Genomic DNA, 24,543 nt, shown 5'->3' on the forward strand with positions numbered 1-24,543 from the left:
GTGGCCTTTTGGACATGCTGCCCCCAAGGGGGTAACTCTGAACACTTAGAATAAAACAATGACCCCTCCCAAGAGTCAAGCTTAAACCTAAGTTTAAGCCCACCTGGCTAAACCCATAACAAGCTTGTAGCTGTTTCCTAAAAGCATCATGTGTGGTGTCCCCAGTTGTGTCTCTGGGCAGGTCTGGAGGGGCTGCTTTGGGCAGGGCAGCCCTGGGGGCCCATTGCCATGGGCAGGGCTCAGGGATGGACAGGAGGGGCTGTGCCATCCCAGAGGAGCTGCTGCCATGGGCAGCTCTGCAGGGATGGAGAGGAGGGGCTGTGCCATCCCAGAGGAGCTGCTGCCATGGGCAGCTCTGCAGGGATGGAGAGGAGGGGCTGTGCCATCCCAGAGGAGCTGCTGCCATGGGCAGCTCTGCAGGGCCCAGCAGGGCAGCTCAGTGTGGGGGTGATGCTGAGGGGCCCCCAAGGGAACCAGCACTGGGGGTGTCTGAGCAGGGGCAGCACAGGGGCTGGGGAGGGCCCTGGTCCTGCTGTCAGGGGCAGCCAATGGGGTGTTCCCTTAGGATTTTATGGATCTGTAGATTTTATAGAGCTATGGAGTTCCTTACATTTAAAGTAGGAGCTGGCACCTTCTCAGCCCTGAGATACATTCCTGCATTTTCTGTCTTAAGGCTCAGAGAGCAACTAGAACATATTCTAGTCCAAATAAGGAGCCATTTCAGTCCTGGTGACAGAATGCCCAGAAACCAGGCTGGCTGTGCCACTGCCTGGGCACTGTGGTTACCTCCCTCTCCTGCAAAGCTACTGCCAAAGTCAGCAAAGGGGGGGCAAAGAAGGTTTTGTTGCCATGGTTACAAGCACGATTGTTTTGTAAGGGGTTTAATGTCAATTTACTTTGAAACAGCCCAGAAGGGAAGTGAAAAGACTCCAAAAGGATGGATGGCTAATCTAATTCTAATAATATTCTCAAAACACCAGACAATACAGCGATTGTTAATTATTGTATTTCAGGTGTCTTTCATTGCTTTCCAGATTTTTACTGTTAGTTTGATTATTTGTGAACCTCCTTACACTGAACTGAGTTTTCCTTTTACAGCTGATTCATGAAGAAGATAATGCAGCAATAGAATTGAAAGCTTGTATTGTTTTGTGATATTGATTATTTGCAGTGTTCACATTTTGTATATATTTTGTCCCAATAATTTTGCAGCATTTTGTGAACACCATTGGGAATATTCCTGTGTCCTCTCCGATTGCTGCAACTTGTGAAAAAGCCTTCCCTGAATTCAGTTTGAGAGTAAAAACAGAAGTTCATGTGATTGTAAGATCAAATTCATCTACCTTGAATTTGTCTCTAAAATATTTTGTCATCTACTCAAACAGTGTGTGAGCTCACAGAAGCCTCACAGAGGAAGAGACCTATGTTAAAAAGCACCAAGTGTTTGTTTGCCACACTGCAACTGAAGGATTAGTTTTGTGGACTCTCCCATGGGCACTGCCTCACATCCTGTTTGCAATCTTGGAGATAAATTGGGACCATCATGGTTTCCAATGGTTTGTTTAGCTTGTACCCAGCTGAAATGAATGCCCTGGCTGGCTTTAATGTAATACCCAGTTACTGTGGTGTCTATCCCAGACACCAACATGTGAAAATGCCAAAGTCAGTGGCCAATTGGATACTGACTGGTGTGCCACGATAACACACACATGAGCATTTTGGTATGGGTGGGGATGCTTTTCTAGCATGGAGGCAAGAGGGCCCTGCACAGCCACTGCAGGAGACAGAGAGAGGGTTGAGCACAGTCAGAGGGCAGAGTGTGGCAGGAGGGTTTGCTCTCCATGAGGCCTGGAATCTGTTCAGAGAAGGCAAGCTCTCTGTGGGAAGCAATTCCGAGGACCAAGATGTTGTTTGGTGTTGCATCAAACTGGGTACTGGGGGCAGGGTGTGCATCTCTCTGTGTGCTTTCCATCCTCTGTACACCTCAAACCTTGTAAGTAAAGAACTCCTCTTGACCCTACCCAGGGAACGTGCCTTGGAAAGCTTTTCCAGAAATTCCAGGCAACAGGGGAAGGCAGGATGGCTTCGTTCTTGTTGGCCAGAAGGGGTGAGGTGACAACCTGAACAGGAAGGGAGCAGGCAAGATTGGGAAATGGTGGGGGTGGGAATTGACAAGGGAGAGGGCAGAGAAAAGGGAAAGGGATCCCAAGACACAGTGGAATGTCATGGAATGAAAAGGATATTGTGAATACAGAGGAACCTCATGGAACTGAAGGAACCTTGAGATGTGGAACCTCATGGAATCAAGGGGCCAGTGTGACACTGAGGAGCCTCATGGAGTCAAAGGTACCCTGAGACACTGTGGAACCTCATGGATACGGATGGTCAAACAGAGGAGCTGCCTGAAATCTTGAGACATTTGACACATGTTGAAAAGTCTGAGCATGACCTGATCAGCTGGAACAATGGAACACTTCTCATAAAATGTCCCTGTTCTCCCATGGGATCACACTGAGATGTTTTCAGGATGTGCATTAACAGCAAGGGCAGAACTATTGCCCTCCCACCCTCTTGGCACTGTCAGCATTCTGTCCTTTGGGCTGCACATTTCATCTCCCTCACCTTTCACCTCTTCCCACCTGTCCTGTCTGAACTGCCCATGGCTGAAGGCCCCTTCCCAGCAGCCTGTCTGCACAGCAGCACTTACCAGTGCTCTCTGCATTTCCCTTCCCCTCACTATTGGGTTGCTCACACACCTCTCAAAGACCAACTTTGGGCTTTGAGCTTCAGGGAGTTAAAAGTTTGCCTGTCCCTCAGTAATTGGTCTAATTCTGTCATCTGCCAGCTTTTTATTTGTGTTTGTTTCATTTCTTTTCTCTCTAATACATTTCATGCATGGTTATACTTTGGGAAGTTGAAGCCCAATGGTGGCAATCTTGGACCTGACACAGAGTTGAGGAGTGTGTTTGTTTACAATGATGAAACTTATGAGTTTCAGATTGCTGCAAAAATAGAGGAAAAATCCCTCTCTGCCTGTGTTCAGTCAGTTCCCAGAGCAAAGCAGGTCCCAGTTGACTGATGAGACACAGGATGGGGCTAGGGAGGTGTGGAGCAAGGTTGTCCACACTGTCAGACCTCAAGGGATCACTCTCCAATTAGTCCAGACCTTCTTAGGAGAGAAGGTGGACCAATATCAATCAGAGAATGCTGCAATCACCTCTTCTCTAAAAAGAAAAGTAATTATCCACATAATTTAAAATAGAAATGCACATTTATTAGAAACTCTTTCAAACCTTTCTCCAAAACTCTATGTGGCATCTTTCTTAATTAACTCTCCTTGATTAGAGGGCAAACTCAGAAAGAGCCATGATCTGTTGGGACTTGCTTTATCTTAACAAGCCCCGTGGTGCATTTGGTGCTGAGCCCTTGACCTCAGGTCCTGAGAGGAGATTGCACAAACCTTTCCATAAGTCAAAGTCAGAAGAAAATCACAAAGTATCTCAAAGCACTAATGGTCCCACTGAGGGCCATTCCCAATACAGGCTCTTCACTGACAGGTAGGAGGAGATAATTGGAAGCCTTGATTGAACAAACCTCTAATAGACTCAGTTTCAAAAGGAAAGGGGAAGTACCTTAATAAATGTTGAGTCCCTTGAACCATTAACAAGCCTCACTGTGGGTTATTACTGACAAAGCCTCTCAGGGGTCTAATTAAAGCAGATCATTGCAGGCCGTGATTTCACAAACCTCTCACAGACTGGGTGTCAAAAAGAAATACTTCAATAAGCTTTGTGTACCTTGAAGCATTAACAAGCCCCACTGAGTGTTGTTACTGATCAAGAATCTCAAGGGACTTGTTACAGCTGATAATTGGAGGCCTTAATTGAACAACCTCTCAGAGACTCCAAACCAAAAGCAAAACTCAAAGTACTTTCAAAAACCTGCAGTCCCGTGGAGCTTTAAGGAGCCCCCCAAGGGCCACTCCTGAAGAATCCTCCCCAGGGATTTGTCCCAGCAGACCCTTGGAGGCCACAACTGCAGGGAGGCAAAGGCTCTGGGCAGCAGCTCAGGTGCTGAGCAAAGCCTGGCTTGGCTGGAGGCAGCAGAAAGGCCCAGCCCTGACCCCCAGCCTGGGGAAGGCACATCCTGTCCCTCACACCTTGCTCAGGCCTCTGCTGGGGGCACTGACATGGGGGTGATGCTGAGGGCAGGAAAAGGGGTGACAGTGCCCAGCCTTCCTGGAGCTGTGCCAGGAGGCCACGAGGCCCCAGAGCCTCAGCACAGCACGTCTGCTCACAGCCCTTGGTGGCACAGATGATGCTGTGCCTGAGGGGACAAGGACTTGGGATCTCTTGAAATTCTGACCCAGTCTCTTAATGTCCCTCTGGGAAGGAACAAACCACCTCTCAGAGATGGTGACAAACCAGTGCTGGGAATGGTCATTGGGAGGGGCTGGTCTGTGATGAGTTTCCTGGGGCACCTTCAGCAGAGTGTCCAGAAAACAAGGCCAGTCTGGGCCAGACACAATGTGGGGCTTTTCCCACTTGTCCCCTCCTAAACTCACCTCAGTCTCTAACACAAAGAACTCCTGGCATCCCCCTGCCACCCCAGAGATCCAGAGGGTTCTGCACTCCTGTGCCCTGATGCCATCAGTGTGCACTGGGCACCAGTGTCTACTAAAGCTTTACACCTCTGTGGATCTGCTGTGCCAGGCCATCGAATCCACACAGTGCAGTGTGCCTGGTCATCCCTTTCCTCCTCCTGGCCAAAGGCAGGGACCCTCTATTCCTGTTCCTGGCCAGAGTGTTCACTGTCTGACCTCTGTGATGACAGACCAGAATTCCCATCACCAGGATCAAAGGAGGTGATTTTAGTCCTTTGATGCCTGGGAGATTTCTGATTGTCTTCTTGTGTCCCTGCAGGAACTACATGGACATCTTTCTTGGCTGACCCCTTCTCCACACGCTCTTCCCTATCAATTCACGTCCATGGGCTCTCAGCTCAAAGGTGGGTTCACCATCCCACTTCCTCATGTCTCCCTCTGGTCACGCAGAAAGAACCAGAGATCACCACATGGCCTGTGCTTGGGGCTCCCATTTCCTCTGGCTGGGGCAGGAGAGGACTGATCTTCTGGACTGCCCCTGAGATCTGAGCTGCTGGGCCGTGGGGGTGAAGAAGTGCCCAGAGTTTCTCCTACATTTCAGATCAAGGAGGATGCCACCTGTAGAGCTCGTGTATGTTTTTGGAGGGAACACAGTGCTGTCAGGTGGTTGAAATGTGATGCAGGGGCACTTTGAACCACCTTCCTCCCCATGCCCATTGGGCAAGGAACATCCTCTGGATCTTTAGGGCTCTTATCACTTCTTAGATTACTACAGGTGATTCCCAGCACTGCTAATTCTCTCAAACAGTGGATACCTTTGTCTGCAGTGCTCCACTTCCCTGAAGAGTTCACAAGATATCCCTTAAATGGATCTCTTGCCCTCACTCTGGAGAAGAACCATCTCCAGAGACTGCAAATGTCTCCTTTTCCATCTCCTCTTTCAATTTTCCCATCTCTAGCAAGGGATCCCAATTTTTGGGCTACATGCTCACTATGAGCCCTGGTATCCCAGCACCAAAGCAGCCAGGAAGGGATCCACTCACCTGGCTGGCAGCTGGAATCTTTTCACAAGTCCTGATGTTCTAATGAGCTCAGGGATTGGGTAACTTTCGTTTCCTCTTAGATTTGTCTCACTCCTTGACTTTTCTTTGCAGTAGAACTGGCTTCTTGATCTCCCCCCTCCTCTCCTGATTCTCCTTCTTCTTCTGATTCTCCTTCTTCTTCTTCTTCCTCCCTTACTAATCGATGATTCAGACCTGTCACTCACCTTACCCATCTTTTTCTTTTCACTTCTGGGGCAATTACTGTAGTTGTGATTTGAGTCTGTGTTTAAGCCAGTGTCCTCCAATGCAGTTTGGGTCCCTGCCTCCCCTACAGTCCTCTGAGGGTACTCAACTGTGGCTCTACAGGCACAGGCCAGGCCCCAGGACAGGGGGAGAAGCTGCTGGTTTTCACTGGGGCAGGTAGGGCACCTTCCATCAGGTGACAGGTCAGTTGGCCAGGGTTGATTATCTGTTGAGGTGTGAAGTCCCAGGTGATGGGAGGCGATAATTGCCCCAGGAACCTGCCCAAGTCCTCCCACACCACCTGCCACTCAGGAACTGGATGACTCAGGACACATTTCAATATAATATCACCTAAAGTTTCTTTTCTCTTACACCAGGATGACACACCAGAATCCACAAACCCCACAGTGTGCCAACAGTATTAGTTAATATTATTACCAGTATCAAACAGCTCACATAAGGATGAGCAAAGACCATGGGAGACTTCATTATAAAGCCATTCACATCAATCTCAGGCAGGCAGGGAGGGAGGGTGAATTCCTCCCTCATGCCCAGAAGATGCTTCCCCCAGCAGGACAAGGCCATCAGTGTATGGGCAAAGCATAGAGCCCTTGTTTATGCTGGTGTGTTCCCAAACTCAGCACAATAAAGAGATGAGCAGCCCAGCTGACAAACTCTGTGTCTAGTGACAAAAACACTGTGGTGGGTTGATTGTGGTTGGGCTGTGAGGGCTGCTGTGGGGAAATGACCTCCAGCTCAGCCAGACCCAACACACATGGGGGTCTGAAATATCTCAGGGTTTGTTTGGTTCCATGAGGCCCTGCAGTGTCACATTGTCCCCTTCATTCCATGAGGTTCTACGCTGCCCCAGGGTTCCTTTTGTTCCATGGGTTCCAGGGTGGCCGTGGGTTCCTATCGTTCTATGAGCCCTGGCAGTGCCCTCTCTCGCAATGTTTTGCACTGTCCCAGAGTTGCTTTGGTTCCATGAGGTTCTGCACTTCCCCAGGGTTCCTTTGATTCCATGAGGTTCCTCAGTGTCCCACAGTTCCTTCACTTCCGTGAGACCCTTCAGTGTCAAAATGGTCTCCTAGTTCTGTGAGGTTCAGCAGTCTCAGAATGGCCCCTTCCTTCTATGACGTTTCAAAACGTCTCAACGTTCCTCTGGTTCCAGGAGGACCAATGGCCCTTTGTTTCCATGAGGTTTCACAGTGTCCCAGGCTTCTTTTGATTCACTGAGGCCCTACAGTGTCACAATGAGCCCTTCATTCCATGAGGATCCAAAGTGTGACCAAAATTCCTTTGTTTCTATGAGGCCCTGCAGTGTCACAATGACTCCTTTGGTTCCATGAGGTTCTGTGGTGTCATAATGGGCCTTTGGTTCCAGGAGGTTCTGTGGTGTCACAATGTCCCCTTTGGTTCCAGGAGGTTCTGTGGTGTCACAATGTCTCCTTTGGTTCCAGGAGGTTCCACACTGTCCTTGCTGGAACACACCTGGTTGGATGTTGCCCCAACTGCAGAGCTGCCTCCAGCTCTGGGGTCCCAGCACAGCAAGGACATGGAGCTGTTGGAGCGAGTCCAGAGGAGCCCACCAAGATGATCAGAGGGATGGAGCAGCTCTGCCATGAGGGAAGGCTGAGAGAATTGGGGATATTCAGCCTGGAGAAAAGAAGGCCTTGGGGTGACCTAATTGTGGCCTTCCAGGACCTGAAGAGCCAAAAAGAAAGATGGAGAGAGAGTATTTACAAGGGCCTGGAGTGGCAGGGCAAGAGGGAATAGTTTTACACTAATAGAAAGAGGGTTAGATGAGATACCAGGAAGAAACTCTTCATGCTGCTGGTGGCACAGGTTGCTCAGTGAAGTTCTGGCTGCCCCAACCCTGGAAGTTGTTCAAGGCAGGGTTGAATGAGAAAAGTAGTCCAGTGGAATGTGTCCAAACTCAGTTGTCCTCAGGTGATGGGGGTCTGAGTGAAGCCCCCATAATCCAGGAGTATATGCTCAGTCACAGTGAGACCCCAGAAGTCCCTGTGCCCACATGAGCTGCACCTGAGGGCACTGAGGCAGCTGGAGATAGAGCTGGCCAAGCCACTTTCACTCATTGCCCAGCAGTCCTGGTGAACTGGAGAAGACCCAGCTGACTGGAAATCAGCAATTGTGATGTCCATCCACAAGAAGGGTTGCAAGGAGGATCTGAAAAACTCCAGGCCTGTCAGCCTGACCTTGGTGCCAGGGAAGTCAATTCATGAGATCATCCTGAGTGCCATCACACAGCACAAACAGGACAACCAGGGGATCAGGCCCAACTAGTGTGGGTTTGAGAAAAGCAGATCCTGTCTGACCAACCTGATCTCTTTCTATGACAAAATGACCCACTCAGGAGATGAGGGAAAGGCTGTGGATGTTTCTCTCTGGAATTCAGTCAAGCCTTTGGCACCACCTCCCACAGCATCTCCTGCAGAAACTGGCTGCTCATGGCTGGGATGAGGGAACTGTTTGCTGGGTGAGAAACTGTCTGATGGCCCAGAGACTGATGGGGAATGGAACTAAATCCAGGTGGGGCTGGTCACTAGTGGGGTTCGTCAAGGCTCAGTTTTGGGGTTGGTCCTGGACAAAGGGATGGAGTGCACCTTCAGTAAATTTGTGGACAACACCAAGGTGGGTGTGATTGTGGATCTGCTGGAGGGCAGGAAGGTTCTGCAGAGGAATCTGGACAAGCTGGATCAATAAGGTCAAGGGTCACGTCCTGCCCTTGAGTCCCAAGAACCCCATGGGATGCTCCAGACTGGGGCAAAGTGCCCTGAGACCTGCTCAGGTACTGCTGCTTGAGAGTGGCTGGATGTGACCCTAAGTGTGCCCATGTGGACAAGAAGGCCACAGTCATCCTGGCCAGTGTCAGGAATAATGTGACCAGTAGGACCAGGACAGGGATTGTCCCTCTGCACTGGGCACTGGAGAGGCCCCACCTTCAGTGCTATGTCCAGTTCTGGGTCCCTCACTGCAAAAAGGATATTGAGGGCCTGGAGTGTGTCCAGAGAAGGGATCCGAGCTGGGGAAAGGTCTGGAAAACATGTTGGATGAGGAACTGGCGTTTTTCAGTCTGGAGAAGAGGAGGCTCAGGGAGGACATTGTTGCTCCTCTACAAACACCCAAAAGGAGGTTTTAGTGAGGGGATTCTCCCTCTCTTCTGCCAAACCTATAGGGACAGAAAGTGAGGAAACAGACTAGAATTGCATAGGTCAAGATTCAGATTAGATATTAAATAATACTTTTATTCACTGAAAGTGTGCTTAGGCAATGAAATAAGTAGCCCAGGGTGGTGGTGGTATCTCCAAGTGCTCAGGTGGTGTTTGGATGTGGCACCTGGGAATACAATTTAGATTTGTTTAAGGGGGTTCTGAATGACAGTTGGACTAGAAGATCTTGAAGGTTTCTCCCAACCTTGATGATCCTGTGATTCTCTGACCTGTCATCACTGCCTAAATGTTTCTGCTCCAAAAAAACCCTGGGGATGTTTTCTCAGTTGTGTCCCTCAGTGGGACCCATTAGCACTACAAGAAAGTTCACAGTTTGAATCTCACTTTAACTTTCCTCAGGGTCTGATGTTCAGGGACTCAGCATCAAACCCCCCAGAGGGCCATTAAATGCCCTGGGCTGTTGCTGTGCTGCTGAGCTGGGCCGGGCTCCTGGCACACAGGGAGCTCCTGGCAAGCGGGCAGCGCTGCAGAGAGACAGCTCTGCCCAGGAGCAGCTCCTGTGCACAGCCCAGCAGGGCTCAGGGCACTGCCAGGGCAGCTCAGGGACACCAGCAGGGCACAGACAGAGCTTAAATGGGCTAGCATTGGGAGGACGACTCAGAGCTCATGGAGGAGGAATCTTTGCAGTGCTGGACACGGTGAGTCTGTGGGTGCAGGGCAATGTAGGGGCAGCTCCTGGATGTATCTCCTAAAGCTGGCCCAGCCCCAGCTGATGGGATGTGTGAGGAGGGGGCTGTTGGGGGACACTTTGGAATAGCTGTGGAGCCAAGGGGTGCAGCCAGGGGTGCCCAGGGCTGTGGTGCACAGCAGGGTCCTGCAGCCCAGGGTGCTGTGCTGGGGCAGGGACTCTGCTGCCTGCCAGGGTCAGCTCTCAGCCAGCCTGGGGAGCTGCTCACAGGGCTGGGGAGAAGGGCTGTGGGGGAGCCATGGCTGAGAGCTGGGTCCTTATGTGAATAAGGTTCTCTGTGGTTTGAAGGTGCTCAGAGCTGGACAGCAGTGCAGGAGATTTCACAGGATATTTTTCAAGAAGCACAGAAAGGCAGCGGCTGCTTCAAAGGGAATTATCCTGTTCTTACCTTTTTTTTTGTGGGCTATCTGGCCCATAAAAAGTAGAAATTAATTTCTCATTTCAGGAGGAGGCACTTCCATTTCAAATCGTTTACACCTACTGATGAATAAACCTGGGAGGATTAGAAACCTGCCAGGTACACACATCATCAGTGCTGCTTTTCCATTCTCCTCAGGGTTGCTTTGACATTGCCAGCAGAGCCTGCACAGGCAGAGCTGTCCCTGGGCTGTGCCCTGTGCTGGGAGGGCTCTGCAGGGCAGAGCTGAGCACCCAGGGCTGGGATGGGCTCTGGGAGCACTGCCAGGGAAGCAGCTGCTGGCAGGGACAGCTCCAGGCAGCAGAGCCCTGGACAGGGAGTGAGAGGGAATTGCTGCTGAAATGCTGTGGCAGGGGGGTTAAGGCAGCTCTGGGCCATTCCTGCTCTGCAGATTTCTGCCACTGATCTCATCCACCACCCAGCAGAGTCCTTCCCTTTGGTCATCTGATTGTCTCTGTAGGGTCTCCATAGGAGTGTGGAGGAATTTCTCTATTTTCCCTTCCTCTTCATGCTACCTTTGCTCCCAGCTCAGGTGGGAGCTCTGGGCAATGGGTCTCCTGGACTCTCCAGTTAGGATGTAACATCTTTAGGACATTCAGTTCTATCCCTGGATGAACCTGTTGTCCTGCAGGATGCCTTCCTGAGGGGCAGAGCTGTGCCATTGCAGCCCTGTGTCCCCCATAGCCCCTCAGCACTGAGGCCATGGCAGTGGGGCTGCAAGGTGTGTGCAGGCAGCTGCAATGAGCCCTCTGTGCCCCTGGTGGGAGGGGAGAGCTGAGATAACTCTCTTCTGTAGGATGAGACAGGATGAGGAGTTTGAAGATGTGCGCTTGGATAATGAAGTCACCAGTTTTCAGCAGTGTCCAGTTTCTCCTCAGGGGAACCCCTGGGTGCCTTTGCCCTGCAGAACAGATAGGTGACAGCCTTGGGCAGATGAGAGCAGGGCTGATGGATCTTGCCAAACATTGCAGGAATGGATGATCTCTTTGACTCACAGGACACACAAGTTGTCTCTTAGAAGTATAAATACCAAGGATTCCTGCCTTAAAAATTTCAGTACTTGTGTTGGAGCAAATAGAAGCAAACAAACAAAACTATACCCCTACAGCTCTGCTCTGCATTAGGGTGAAATGGGAGTGACAATGTTGAGAAGCTTTTTAGTACCATGGGTGGCTTAAAACTAACATCAGTCTCAGTTCCTATTTATCTTTTGTTGTAGGACAGAACTGAGTATACCAGAACATGATCAGAGCTCCTTTTTCCCTGGAGCTTTCTGAGCCAGGCATCAACAGAAGTCCTCAAATGGACCAGCTAAAGGGTTTTCGTGAAAAAGAAGAGGTGATTTGAGGGTGTTACATAAGGACTGGAAGAGTTTTTTTCTGAAACATGTACTGTGACTTGTTACTATATTTTTCTCCTTGGACAGGTCCTATACCGAAGAGGAAGCTCATGCTCAACAGCAGCTCCATCAGCCAGTTCCTTCTCCTGCCATTGGCAGACACGCGGCAGCTGCAGCTCCTGCACTTGTGGCTCTTCCTGGGCATCTCCCTGGCTGCCCTCCTGGGCAACGGCCTCATCATCAGCGCCGTAGCCTGCGACCACCACCTGCACACCCCCATGCACTTCTTCCTGCTCAACCTGTCCCTCACAGACCTGGGCTGCATCTGCACCACTGTCCCCAAAGCCATGCACAACTCCCTCTGGGACACCACAACCATCTCCTACACAGGATGTGCTGCACAGCTCTTCTTCCTTATTTTCTTCATTGGAACAGAGTTTTCCCTCCTCACCATCATGTGCTACGACCGCTACGTTGCCATCTGCAAACCCCTGCACTACGGGATCCTCCTGGGCAGCAGAGCTTGTGCCCACATGGCAGCAGCTGCCTGGGCCAGTGGCTTTCTCAATGCTCTGCTGCACACAGCCAATACATTTTCCCTGCCCCTGTGCCAGGGCAATGCCCTGGGCCAGTTCTTCTGTGAAGTGCCCCAGATCCTCAAGCTCTCCTGCTCACACTCCTACCTCAGGGAAATTGGACTCATTGTGGTTAGTGCCTGTTTAGCTTTTGGTTGTTTCATTTTCATAGCTTTCTCCTATGTGCAGATCTTCAGGGCTGTGCTGAGGATCCCCTCTGAGCAGGGACGGCACAAAGCCTTTTCCACGTGCCTCCCTCACCTGGCCGTGGTCTCCCTGTTTATCAGCACTTCCATGTTTTCCTACTTGAAGCCTCCCTCCATCTCCTCCCCATCCCTGGATCTGGCACTGTCAGTTCTGTACTGTGTGGTGCCTCCAGCACTGAACCCCCTCATTTACAGCCTGAGGAACCAGGAACTCAAGGATGCTGTGAGGAAAATGATGACTGGGTGCTTTTCAGCAACAATAACCTGTCTGTTTTCTGCTCTATAGAGTTCATAGTGTAACTCATTAGAAGCCCAGCATGCCTTCTCAGGTTTCTGGTGATGGTCAATTGGCTCTTCTTGTCAGGATGTTGTGCACAATAAATTTTTTTATTAATTTCTTTTGTCATTCTTTGTTTTCCTGTGTGACCCAGAATCTCTGTAAATGAGGAATTGTGCTCTCTTTATATTCAAAGAAAATAAATTATCCTGAACTGTTCTTGTTCATCTGTGATCCTATCTGTGGGACCTTCATAAAGCTGCAGGGCAATTTCATATGTGCAGAGGAGAAGGGGAAAGAGTCCAGCACAGCAGCACTGCTGGGGACCAGCAGCACTATTTAGAGTTGCTTCCTTTCCACTTCCACACTCTCCTTCTAAGACCCCATGCTGGTGTAAGATCTGAGTGCTCTGCCAGTTTGGTCAGGCTGTTTCTGTGTGGTGATGCCCAAAGGGGCACAAAGAAACTGCTTAGAGACAGAGTTTTAATCTTTAAGCAGCAAGGTATTTATTGAAGCAACGTTGGGGAACCGTCCGATTCTCGTCGGACAACAGAGTTCCAAAGTCAGCAGTGTGAAGCCAGAGTATTTATGCAGTTTCTGTGAGAGATTACATCATTTTTACATGCATATTGATGTTATTGCAACACTTGGTTATAATATATAGAGCAGGCAGAGTCCAGGCGGAGTCAGGGGTGGAGTCGTCGTTTTGAGGAATATTATGGTGGGAGTTCCTGTTACCTCATCTGGTAGGGGTCTCATTTCACCTCCTCATCCTCGGTGAACTTTTCAACTTCTACTGAATTTTGCTGATTTTAATATAGATCGTGCCAAAATGCTGTGTTTGAAATTTCTTGTCTCTTCCTGCAGGTCACCGTGTCCTGTGCTCGGGCTGTGCTTCTCCCTTATATGTTATTGCCTGCATATTTCGTATTGGTTTGGACGGACCTCAAGACCATCTTTGGATGGCTCCCAAACCTGGTTTCTATCCAGCTATATTTCCTGTGGCTGGCTTCAGAGACTGTTTTGTGTTAATTCTTTGGGTCCTGTGCTTGCTCTGCTTCAGTGGGAGTGCTGTGACTGCCAGCAGACAATGGGCATTTCTGTGGCAGAGTTGGCCTCAAACAGCAGTTCCATCATGAAAAGGGATCTCCTCAGCACAGTGCCTGCAGGCTTAGGTCTTCTTCTAAAGTCACTCTGAAGAACATGCACAGAGAATGGACACTAAAGAGGCTCCTTTTTTGGCTTGTTCTCCAGGGGCTCAGTGTGATGAGATCAGGGGCTCAGTGTGGCCTTCGAGAAAATTAGATCTGCTTTTGCTTGTTGATGGCCAGAGCCCAAGCAGATGGAGGATGATCTGGGATTAACATTCCTGGGTCTCTGTAGCTTGTGACAGGAATGATGGCAGGAGAATGTTTTATTGAAGAGACCTGGGAACAGCCAGAAGAACTCAAAGGACCTGCAGGGACAGTTTGTGCCAAGGAGTCAGCAGGAAATTCAGCTCAGTGAGCACAGGCCTGTCAAGTGTGGGGCCACTCCATGATTATATTCTATATCTGGGTGTAAACTGAAAAACAAGAGCTCTGCAGATCCAGGGGACACATCAGGTACAGGGAAAGGAGTCTAAGTGACCTGTCTTACCCTCAATGAAATTCCACCATTGGATCCAGTGCAGCCCCCAGACCCACCTCCCAGCACTGGAACAAGGCAGGGCCCCTCTGAGCACCCTCCATGGCCACACAAGAGCTTGTCAGTGGCAAGAGGGGGTCAGTGGCCGGGACCACCATCAGCTGGCTCTGCCTCCCAGCCTGACCAGCACAGCCCAGCCCAGCCCAGCAGAGCCCCCCCATGGCCCTGGGCACCACAGCCCCTGTGCCCTGCAGAGCAGCACCCCCAGCTCAGGGACTGTGGGGAGCACAGTGAGGGGCTGCAGGAATGGCTGGTCAGGCCAGCACAGACGTGTTCCCCTGGGGAAAGGCTCTGTGGGGAGATGGGATGTGCCAGGAGAAGAGCAGGACAGGCTGTGGGTGCCCATGAGGGTGGAAAGAGAAACACTTTGCTGTGGGTCCCAGCTTTGGGAAGGCTGCCCTGTCCCTTGAGCTGCCTGAGGAGCTGCTGGGTCAATTCTCTCACTCTCCCCTTGGGAGCAAGTTTGTCTCTGGGGGCTCTGAAAGGCCTGGGGTGGGGAATTAAAGTAAACAATAAATAAACTACAGAGGAACTGGATCATTGTGATCAAGTGAATGCCCATTTGTTACACACTACACACTGTTTATATGGAGCTAAAGCCTCGTACTATTGGCTACATTGAACCTCACACCATATAACTGCAAATCCCAATTGGTTATAACCCATATCTCACAAGTCCAATGTTTATATTGTCTCATCCTCGATGTTTTCAGGTGCACCTCCAGAATCCTGTGTGAAAGTCGAGGCGGTCCCATGAGAAACCTCTGGGGAGTTGCCAACTCCTCCAAGCAGCTGTGACTGTTTATTCTTAGCTGCCTTCAGTCTCACAGGGTTGATGCAGGCTGGATCGTTCATGAGCCCACTTTCTGAAAGAAACCCCTCAACATATCCCCTCTCTTTATTTTGAGTGATCCAGGCCTGCCTCACAGACTAGTGAACTGTATTAACAACACATTGCAATATACAAGGCAAGAAAACCAAAGCAGCTACAAAAAATACAACAATTGTTAGGCCCTCTTTCAAAAAATCAAATGACCAACCATTAAATCCCAACTTTTTCAACCAATCACCAAAAGCAGATGTTGTTACACTCAGCTTTTTCATTTTGTCCTTCAACTGCCTCAAATGTGCATAAATGGACACAGAATGGTCTGATAAATTCATGCAGTACATCTATGAAATTCCTCAAAACTAAGGCCTTGAGGTAAAAGCTGTGCTGAAAGCAAAGACAATCCAAAGCAACTCTATTTTGCAGTAATGCACGACTAATACTGTCTGCATCAGTGGCAAGACAAGGCATCTACATTCTACAGGTAGTTCTTTGGTCCTTAAGGATGCATTGATCAGTCATTGCAGACGTCAGAGGAGACACAGAGACACACACACAGAGACACACACACAGACACAGACACACACACAGACACACACAGACACAGACACAGACACACAGACACACACACACACAGACACACACACAGACACACACAGACACACACAGACAGACACACAGACACAGACACAGACACACAGACACACACACACACAGACACAGACACACACACACAGACACACACAGACACACAGACACAGACACAGACACACAGACACACACACACACAGACACACACACACACAGACACAGACACACACACAGACACAGACACACACACAGACACAGACACACACACACACACACACACACACACACACAGACACAGACACACACAGACACACACACACAGACACACACACACACACACACAGACACACACAGACACACACAGACACAGACACACACACACACACACACACACAGACACACACACACACACACACAGACACACACAGACACACACAGACACAGACACACACAGACACACACACACACACACACACACACAGACACACACAGACACACACAGACACACACACACAGACACAGACACACACAGACACACAGACACAGACACAGACACACACAGACACACACACACACACAGACACAGACACACACACACACAGACACACACACACACACAGACACACACACACACACACAGACACACACAGACACACACAGACACACACAGACACACACAGACACACACAGACACACAGACACACAGACACACACACACACAGACACACACACACACACACACACACACACACAGACACACACACACACACACACACACACAGACACACACACACACAGACACACACACACACAGACACACAGACACACACAGACACACACAGACACACACACACAGACACACACACACAGACACACACAGACACACACAGACACACAGACACACAGACACAGACACACAGACACACACAGACACACACACACACACACACACACACAGACACACACACACACAGACACACACACACACAGACACACAGACACACACAGACACACACAGACACACACACACAGACACACACACACAGACACACACAGACACACACAGACACACACACACACACACTGTCAACCTGACAATTCTCTCTAATTGTGCCACAAGATTGGCAGCAGCACTTCAGCATGGGTCCTTAGCAGAAGGCTACTGCATCTGATGTTAACTGCAGCACAATTGTCACAATCACAAAAGGCACAAAAAAAATCTATCTATAGTTCATCCTTAAAGCAATTTGTTTATCCAACTTCATCTATCATTCATTCATCACTTTTTCACTTCTATTTTATTTTTCTCTTTTTATTTTCATTATTGTTCTCCCTCGGAGTTTTTTTGTGAACCCCTTTTTTTATTTTTTTCTTTTTCTCTTTTTCTTATTCTTTCTTTTTCCACTGTTCACGCTCCCTTTTTATTTTTTGAACCAGGAACAGACACTTAATTGCTGCTCTGTTCTGTAATGTAGCAAGTTTAACCCTATTTACTATCAGTACTAGTTAACAATACACTCAAAGCTATAAATGTAGCCTTACTCTAATGATTTAAACCTTTACCAAATTAACATTACTCTGCCAACTCAATTGACACTTTAACTCTTAACATTATTCTCCTTAACTTCTTAACCTCTTAACAAATTAAAAACATTATTGCAATAACCGAACATCCTTATTTGCTTAAGAAATGACAAACTATTCTATTAGCTTAACAACTTAATTTTCTTAACAAAAGAAAAAACATTGTTCTATCTGCTTAACGTCATTATTTCCTTAACAAATGAACAAACATTCCTGCAGGCATTGTCATTGGTGCACCAAAGAGCTTAAAAACCTTAACAGAAATATAATACCACCAAACAACACTTTTTCTATAAACTGATTATGTTGCATTAAGTTCTACATTCATAAGAACAGATCTTAACACTTCTAATTCTTGTAATTCTAGTGTTTCTTGCAATAAATATGCATTTCTGTATCTAAAAGAACAAATCTTAACCATTCTAATGCCATATAACTAAAACCATTATCTGTTTTAATTTACTTCGATACTCATAGAAAAAGCTTTTTGAAAATTCCTAATACCATCATATGGAAATACATAATTTACTACTGGTGTAATGGATTTGAATCTGAGGGATAGAAACTTTTCTCCAAATTATTAAAGGGTTACAATACCTATAACTTTTTAACAAGAACCAAATTAACAAAGGAATCAATTCAACAGGAGATTTCTTCAAGGCTTCTGTGTTGCTCTCTGCATTGCTCAAGGAAGGTGCTGCGTTCTGTCTTTGCATGATGTATTGTAGAGCTGTGATCGAAGGGCACCAGGTCTGTGTTTCGCTGTGCCGAAGACAGGCTGGGCTATTGCTTGTTAAAGTGAGTCCGACTGGGTTTGTTTTGACTACAATACCCAGAAGTCCTTTATGAATGGACGACATTACTCAGGAGTCTGTACAAGAACCTGATGGTGTAGTGCAAAGCTCCACCTGTCCGAACTACAATAACCATGAACCTTTGCAAGACTCGTGCATGGCAGAAAGCTCGGTGACATAATGCGAGGGAGCCGCCCTCTCCCCATCGGAGGGCAGGCTGGGCCCTCCCTGCTCGGAGCGGGAATTTGCCATTTTAAACCGCGCTGCAAAAATTCTCTCGCATTGGCAAACTGGAAAATGGCTGGCAACAAACTTTTGCAGCCTCCCAGAGGAAAGAACAAAGCAAAACAGAGGCAAGAGATCAATTTTCAGCAACTTACGGCTTTCTAGCAGACTGAGCAGAAAATGTGGAGCTTGAAGACAGAATGTGACACAGCCCACGTGCTGCGAGATGGCCAACAGCTGCATTCAGGGTTATATTGTCCCTTGCAAGTACAGATTTGTGTCCCATATCCCGTTTTTTGATGTCTGTCTCTCTATTGCCAACTCTGGAAGCCCCTGCACGGCTGTAGGGGGGTTGGGGGGCAAAAATCGGCGTTCCCAAGGCTACGAGAAACAGCAATGGCAAGCGGGAGGTGGGGAGGAAGCAACATTCCCAAGGCAGCAGGAGCCGAAGCCATGGCATGGCTGGAGCAGGCGGCGAGCCCGTGGAGAGTGGGAGTGGGGAAGCGGCGGCGTTGGCCAGGGCTGGGGGTAGGAGGCGGTGGCTCTGACAGAGAACGGAGCCGGACCTGCGGTGTGCCCGGGGCGAGCAGAGAACGGTGCTGGGGGAGACGAGACCTCACAGCTGTGCAAGCCCTTGAGACAAAACCTTTCCAGGGCACACAGAGATGGCAGAGCCAAGGGTGAGCTGGGAAAACAAAGCAAGTCCTGGTTCTCTGGTTCTCTCTGGTTCTCCTCTTGTGCTACAGGAGGTCTGTGCACCACTGGATTGGTCTCCAGAGGGAAGGTTCCAAACCTTGGGAATGGTTCAATGGGTCCCTCTTCAATGCCCTGTACATTCCATCTTCTCCTGGAGAGCAAAATGTTGAGCTGGGCTGGGGCTGAGTGCAGGAAGGCACAGGTAGGTCCAGATCTAAGGAGGTGGGAACTGCTTTTCCTGGTTGTGCCAAAGCCCTGGGACACAGCCCATGGATTTGTGGGATGCAGGTGCTGGTGGGGGTTGAGGCCATGCCAGGATGAAGCCCATGGGAATATCCCCTCCTTTGAGGGGTGGGAGGCAGTTTGGGCTCTGCCTGTGGGAGGTTTCCTGGGAAGGGTGGTCCCTGCTCCTGCAGCACTCCCTGGGATTGGGAATCCTTCCCTGAGCTCTGGCTGTGCTCTGGGTGCAGGTTTGGCATCCAGGGTGATGGCCAATGTGCCTACACCAGCTCCCATGGGATCAGCAGAGACTGGTGCTCCCAGAGGAAATTCTCCATCTGCAGCCACCCCTAGAGGAGCCCCAGTGGGGTTTGGAAGGATCCAGGAACCCAGAATTCCACCTGAAACTTCCCTCTTGACAAAGATCCACCACCAGCTGCCCTTAATCTCACACAACTCTGAGTCTCCCTCTGGTTTATATTTAAATTTTAATTTGGAGCACTGGAAACTCCTCCTGGCGACAACACAGAGGGAGTCCCTGGGTATTTTCAGGCACCATCAGGGTGGAGAGAGGGACCTGCAGCTGCTCAGCCCCCAAACCCACATCAATCAGCCCCTGCTGGCAGCTCTCCCCTCCTGCCCCTCAGGGATTGCCACTGCCCAGGAGCTGCTCCCTGCTGGAAATTCAGGGGAAATCTGCTCCAGTCCCTGCCTGGAGCTGGGCTCTCATGGATTTAGGGGAGTTTTACCATGGACTCAAGGGGGGGTTTATCCCTTTTGGATGCCTCACCTTGTCCCTGCAGCAGCCACACCACGATGCCCACCAGGACCAGTGTCCCAACCCCTCCAGCTCCCAGCAGAGCCCAGAACCAGTGAGGACCTGCAATGGGACCATACTGGGAGCGAGGGAGGAAGCAGCTCTTCTTCCTCTGTGCTCCCTGCTCTGCTTTTAATGCTCTGCCTCAGCTGCAGGTCCCCCACATCCCTCTGCTCAGCGAGGAAACCTCACAAGGCTCTCTGGGAGCCCAGAAATCCCACAAGGTGCCTCTTTGTTCACTTGTCCCAGTAAAGCTGCAGAGCCTCAGAGCTCAGTCCCTCCCTCTCCTGCCCTGAGTTGCACCCAGAGGTGTCCTGGGCATGGGGAGACCCCCAAGCCAAGCCCTGGGGATGTTTGGAGTGATCCCAGAGGGGGCTGCAGGCCCCCCAGCCCTGCTGAGCAGATGAAGCCCTGCACGGTGTCCGTGGGCACTGGCTGTATTTTCCATCCTTCTCAAGGAAATGGGGTGAGAAGAACAAAACCTGCTGGTGCCAACACTGTGCCCCAGGCTGGGGGTGGGCAGCAAACCCTCTGGAGGGCAAAGCATTGGGGTTTGGCCACCAGTAGCTCAGGAAAAGGCACACAAGGTCCTTTTCTTCCCCAGCATTTCCTGCAGGGAAGGGATCCAGCCCCATCAGGGACATTGGCCCCTCCAAACCCGTCCCCCCAAGCAGAGCCCCCCTGGGATGGGGCAGAGGGGCCGAGGGACGTCACTCACCGGGGCCCCTCCGGGGCACAGCAGGGCTGGCACAGATGGGGGTCAGTGCCCTGTCCCTGCCCCCAGGACATTGGGATCCGGGATAACGGGGGGTTTGGCCCCTCTGGAGCAGGAGCAGAGCCCGGCAGGGGGGTGGGCTCGTGTCCCTCCAGGCTCTGAGTCGCTGTCCATGTGTCACCGCGGCCGCAGGAGCCACAAAGAGCCACTGCCGAGGGTGAAGCTGCTCCGAGGGGTGTGAAGGGGCTGTGGGGGGAGAGAGGAAGGTGCTGAAAGGGCTCCTGGAGGTACATCCCCCACCTCCTCCTCCTCTTCTTCCTCCTCCCTTTCAGTGACATGGAGTAATATAGACATTATGATGTAAATATATTACATATTATTCTATAATTATTATACTTAATAAAATATTGTTATTGTATTAGAATATTACCAACATACTATTTTAAATTATAGTTTAATTCTAATTATTTGATTATATTGTCATTGCATAATGTGCTTTATTTATTTATTTATATAGTTTAATATATATAAAATAAAATTCTAGTTTTACTAATACTTTAAGTCTAAGTATTTGATTATCTTTTCAGTATGTGATTTTTATTAGTTATTTATTTTTTCCTAGTTATCTATATATTTTTATACCTTTTATATATTTATATTTTTTATTTAATTAATTTCTTTAATAATTCATTTTTATTCACTGATAAATCCAATCTATAATTTCATTAGTTGCGACTTATTAAATGTATTCTTAATTAAATTATGCATTATTAAATTTTTGTTGATTAACTATTATCCCCCCGTGCCCTGTGCCCCCCATGTGCCAAATAACCAACCCCACTGTGCCCTGTGCCCCCAGCCCTTGGTCTGCAGAGCGTTGCCAGAGGAACAGAAACCTTTGCACAGACCCCACAAACTCAGGGAGAGGGATCAGGGCACAAAATGGGTCTGAAATGAAGCAAAGCTGCTTTTTATCCCAACAGGCCTGGGACAGTCCCACCTGGGGGGTGCTGGGTGTGTTGTTCACCCGTCTCCACCCCTGCCCTGCCCTCACTCCAACCCACACTGGCTGCAGGTTCCTGCCTGGAACAGCCTTGGGGTTCTCCTGGGAATGGAGGTGACCAGTTGTTCCAAAAATCTCTCTGGGGAGAGTTTTGTGGGATGCAAAGCCACGGAGTAAATGTGAATCCCAAATCCATGGGACACTTGGACCATTTTATGACCAATTCCCAACCTTGTCCCCTCCTTTTTCTTCAACTTTTTTGGGTGGTAATCCCAGTTTAGGGCCAGTCCCAGAACACCCAGCACCATCTTTTTATAGAGGTAAAAATACTTTTATTTTTTTCCCTCATGTATCCAAAACCTGAAGGAAAAAAAAAAAAAGAAAAGGGAAAAAAAAAGAAAAAGTAGGAATTTGCCCCAGTTTCTTCCAGTAGCAGGAAACAGGATAAAAGAGGATAACCCCAAAATCTGAGTAGGAAAAACTATGCCGTTACTTTTATTTTTTAAAAGTTTATTATAATTTCTTGTTATTATGTTTTTATATTTCATTCTAGTTTTTACTTTTCTGATTTTTTCCTTTTTTTTCCTTTTTTAGTTTGTGTTTTTTTCCATACTCTCAAGTTTATTCTTATTCTTCTTTCACTCACAGTCACCTTTACACCCTTACAGAAGATGCTGTGCTGACCTGCCCTTCCCACAGCCTTTCTTTGGTGCTGTCAGGCCACGGATTGCAAGAAAAACCTCAACAACGATTTAAAATAAATGAGGCTTTGTGGTTAAACCCCGCAGGGGGTGATTTAGTTACAAAACACTTATTTTTGAAGGGTTTACATTAAGGAAATGATCAAAAGGGCTGGAGGGAACCGCGCTGGGTCCTCGTGGCCGCTCTGGGGTCACCTCGGGGACCCTCCGAACAGAGCGACCCCCTCCTGCACCCCCAAATTTACATTTTTGGATAATCTGCCCTCCCCAGCTGAGAAGAAAAGCTGGAAAAGTTGGGAAAGGGCTGAAAAGCAGATGGAGCTGGAGGGTGGAGCTGCAGGAAAATTCCCCAGGAAAAAACTCCAGTAAGAATAAATCAAAATAATTATTAATTCTTTGAATACTTCTCGGTTTGGTTTTGCAGCACGTCGGGGCCAGGAGGAGCCAGAAGAGGGGTTAGAAAGACAAAATTTAATTGGGGGAGAAATACTTAATATTAAGGAGAAAATTTAATTGACGGGATTTTAATGCGGGAAGATTATTCTGACTGGAGAGGAAATTTAATTGGGGCAGAAAACCTTAATGAGGGGAGAAAACTTTACTCGGAGAGAGAAGATTTTAATTGGGAGAGAAAAGTAAGATTGGGAAGGACCCTTTAATTATGGGGAGAAAGTTTAATTTTCAGTTAGTTGTAATTAGAAAGGAAATTTTATTTCGGGGGGGAACTTTATTGGAGGAAAAATGTTTGAGTGAGAAAACGTTAATTATGGAACAAAAAGTTTAATTGGAGGCAGAAAATGAGGAAGTTTGATCATTATAATGAAACTTTAATTTCGGGGCGGGGGGTAAATTTAATCGTTCGGAGGAAACTTCTGTTTATTCTCCCTCGAATCCCGCTCGTAGAGACACAGGAGCCTCTGTGGGAGCCTGCGCGGAGTTCAGACGGCTTTGGGAAGAATTCAGGGGTATTTTGGGAGAATTCCGAAGTACTTCGGGAGCTTTCAAATATTTCGGAGCACTCGCAAGTATTTGAGGAGGTTTCTGTTATTTGGTGAGAATTCAGAGATATCGGAGAGGGAGAAATTCAGAGCTATTCTGGGAGGAATTCGGGCGTATTTTGCAGGAATTCTTCGGGGCTCTCGAGACCCGCGTGGGTCTCTGTCCGCGCTTCCCTCCCAGCTCGAACCTGCCCAAGTGGATCCAAACCCGCTGTTGTGCCCCGAATTTGCCGCCAGCGGTTCCCCCGCTGCTCCAATCCCCGCCCGGGCTGTGGCACTGAGATGCGGCTGCTCGGCCGGGCAGGTCACGGGATAAACACTTTATTAAAAGGGATTTTAGTACATGGAGGCGATTTCCCGGCGTGTCTCGGCTCGGCGGGGCCCGGGCCGTGCGGGGGGAGCTGGTTGGGAACTGGGGGGCGGCCCCAGCGCGGTGCCCTCGGGCTGAACGGAGCCGGGTGGGAACAACCCCCCGATGCCCCCCCGGTGCCCGAGGGCTGAGCGGAGCCGGCTGGGAACAACCCCCCGATGCCCCCCCCGGTGCCCTCGGGCTGAGCGGAGCCGGCTGGGCACACCCCGCTCGTCTCCGCCTCTCCAGCCGCTTCCCGGCTCAGGTTCTGCCGCCGCTCGGCCCCGGCCGGTCCCTCGGGGCGGCTCTTTGGGTGTCACGGGCCGGCGGGGACCCCTCGGTGCCGCTCATCGCCCCCTCACACCCCCCGGGGCCGCCCCGCTGATCGCTCGGGGCAGCTCTTTGAGGTACCGGGCGGCACAAACCCCTTGTCGCAAATGTTTTATTCCGTATATTTTTTCGCTATATTTTATTCTGTATGTCCTGCTGTGCGGCTCCTTCGGTGACACGGGGCACTGGAGACTCCCCGGTGCGGTTCTTTACTTGTATTTTATTCAATGTTTTGTATTCCGTTCACACTTCCCGTCCCTCGGTGCCGCCCTTCTGTCCCCGCCCAGTGATGCGGCTTTTTCGGGCACACCGAACACCGTCCGACCTCCACGGTGCCATCCCCGCCGCTCCCTCGGGGCAGCT

General features: G+C 49.5%; 2 protein-coding genes and 1 pseudogene across 2 annotated transcripts in view; 2 read left to right on the forward strand and 1 right to left on the reverse strand.

Moving 5' to 3' along the window:
* Positions 1 to 24,543, forward strand: part of LOC139673813 (zinc finger protein 850-like) — a 408,695-nt gene that overhangs the window by 80,765 nt on the left and 303,387 nt on the right. The gene's annotated exons all lie outside the window — the stretch shown is intronic.
* LOC139673822 (zinc finger protein 135-like) overlaps positions 1 to 24,543 on the reverse strand; it is a 302,962-nt pseudogene that overhangs the window by 7,763 nt on the left and 270,656 nt on the right.
* Positions 12,077 to 24,235, forward strand: LOC139674148 (olfactory receptor 14J1-like; the record flags this gene model as incomplete). The annotated part of the gene is made up of 2 exons (XM_071560297.1): positions 12,077 to 12,609; positions 23,842 to 24,235. Coding segments are annotated over 2 exons (927 nt in total), but the record flags the coding sequence as incomplete, so codon positions are not given.

This window comes from Pithys albifrons, chromosome 7, assembly GCF_047495875.1.
Source record: "Pithys albifrons albifrons isolate INPA30051 chromosome 7, PitAlb_v1, whole genome shotgun sequence".
Lineage (NCBI taxonomy): Eukaryota > Metazoa > Chordata > Aves > Passeriformes > Thamnophilidae > Pithys > Pithys albifrons.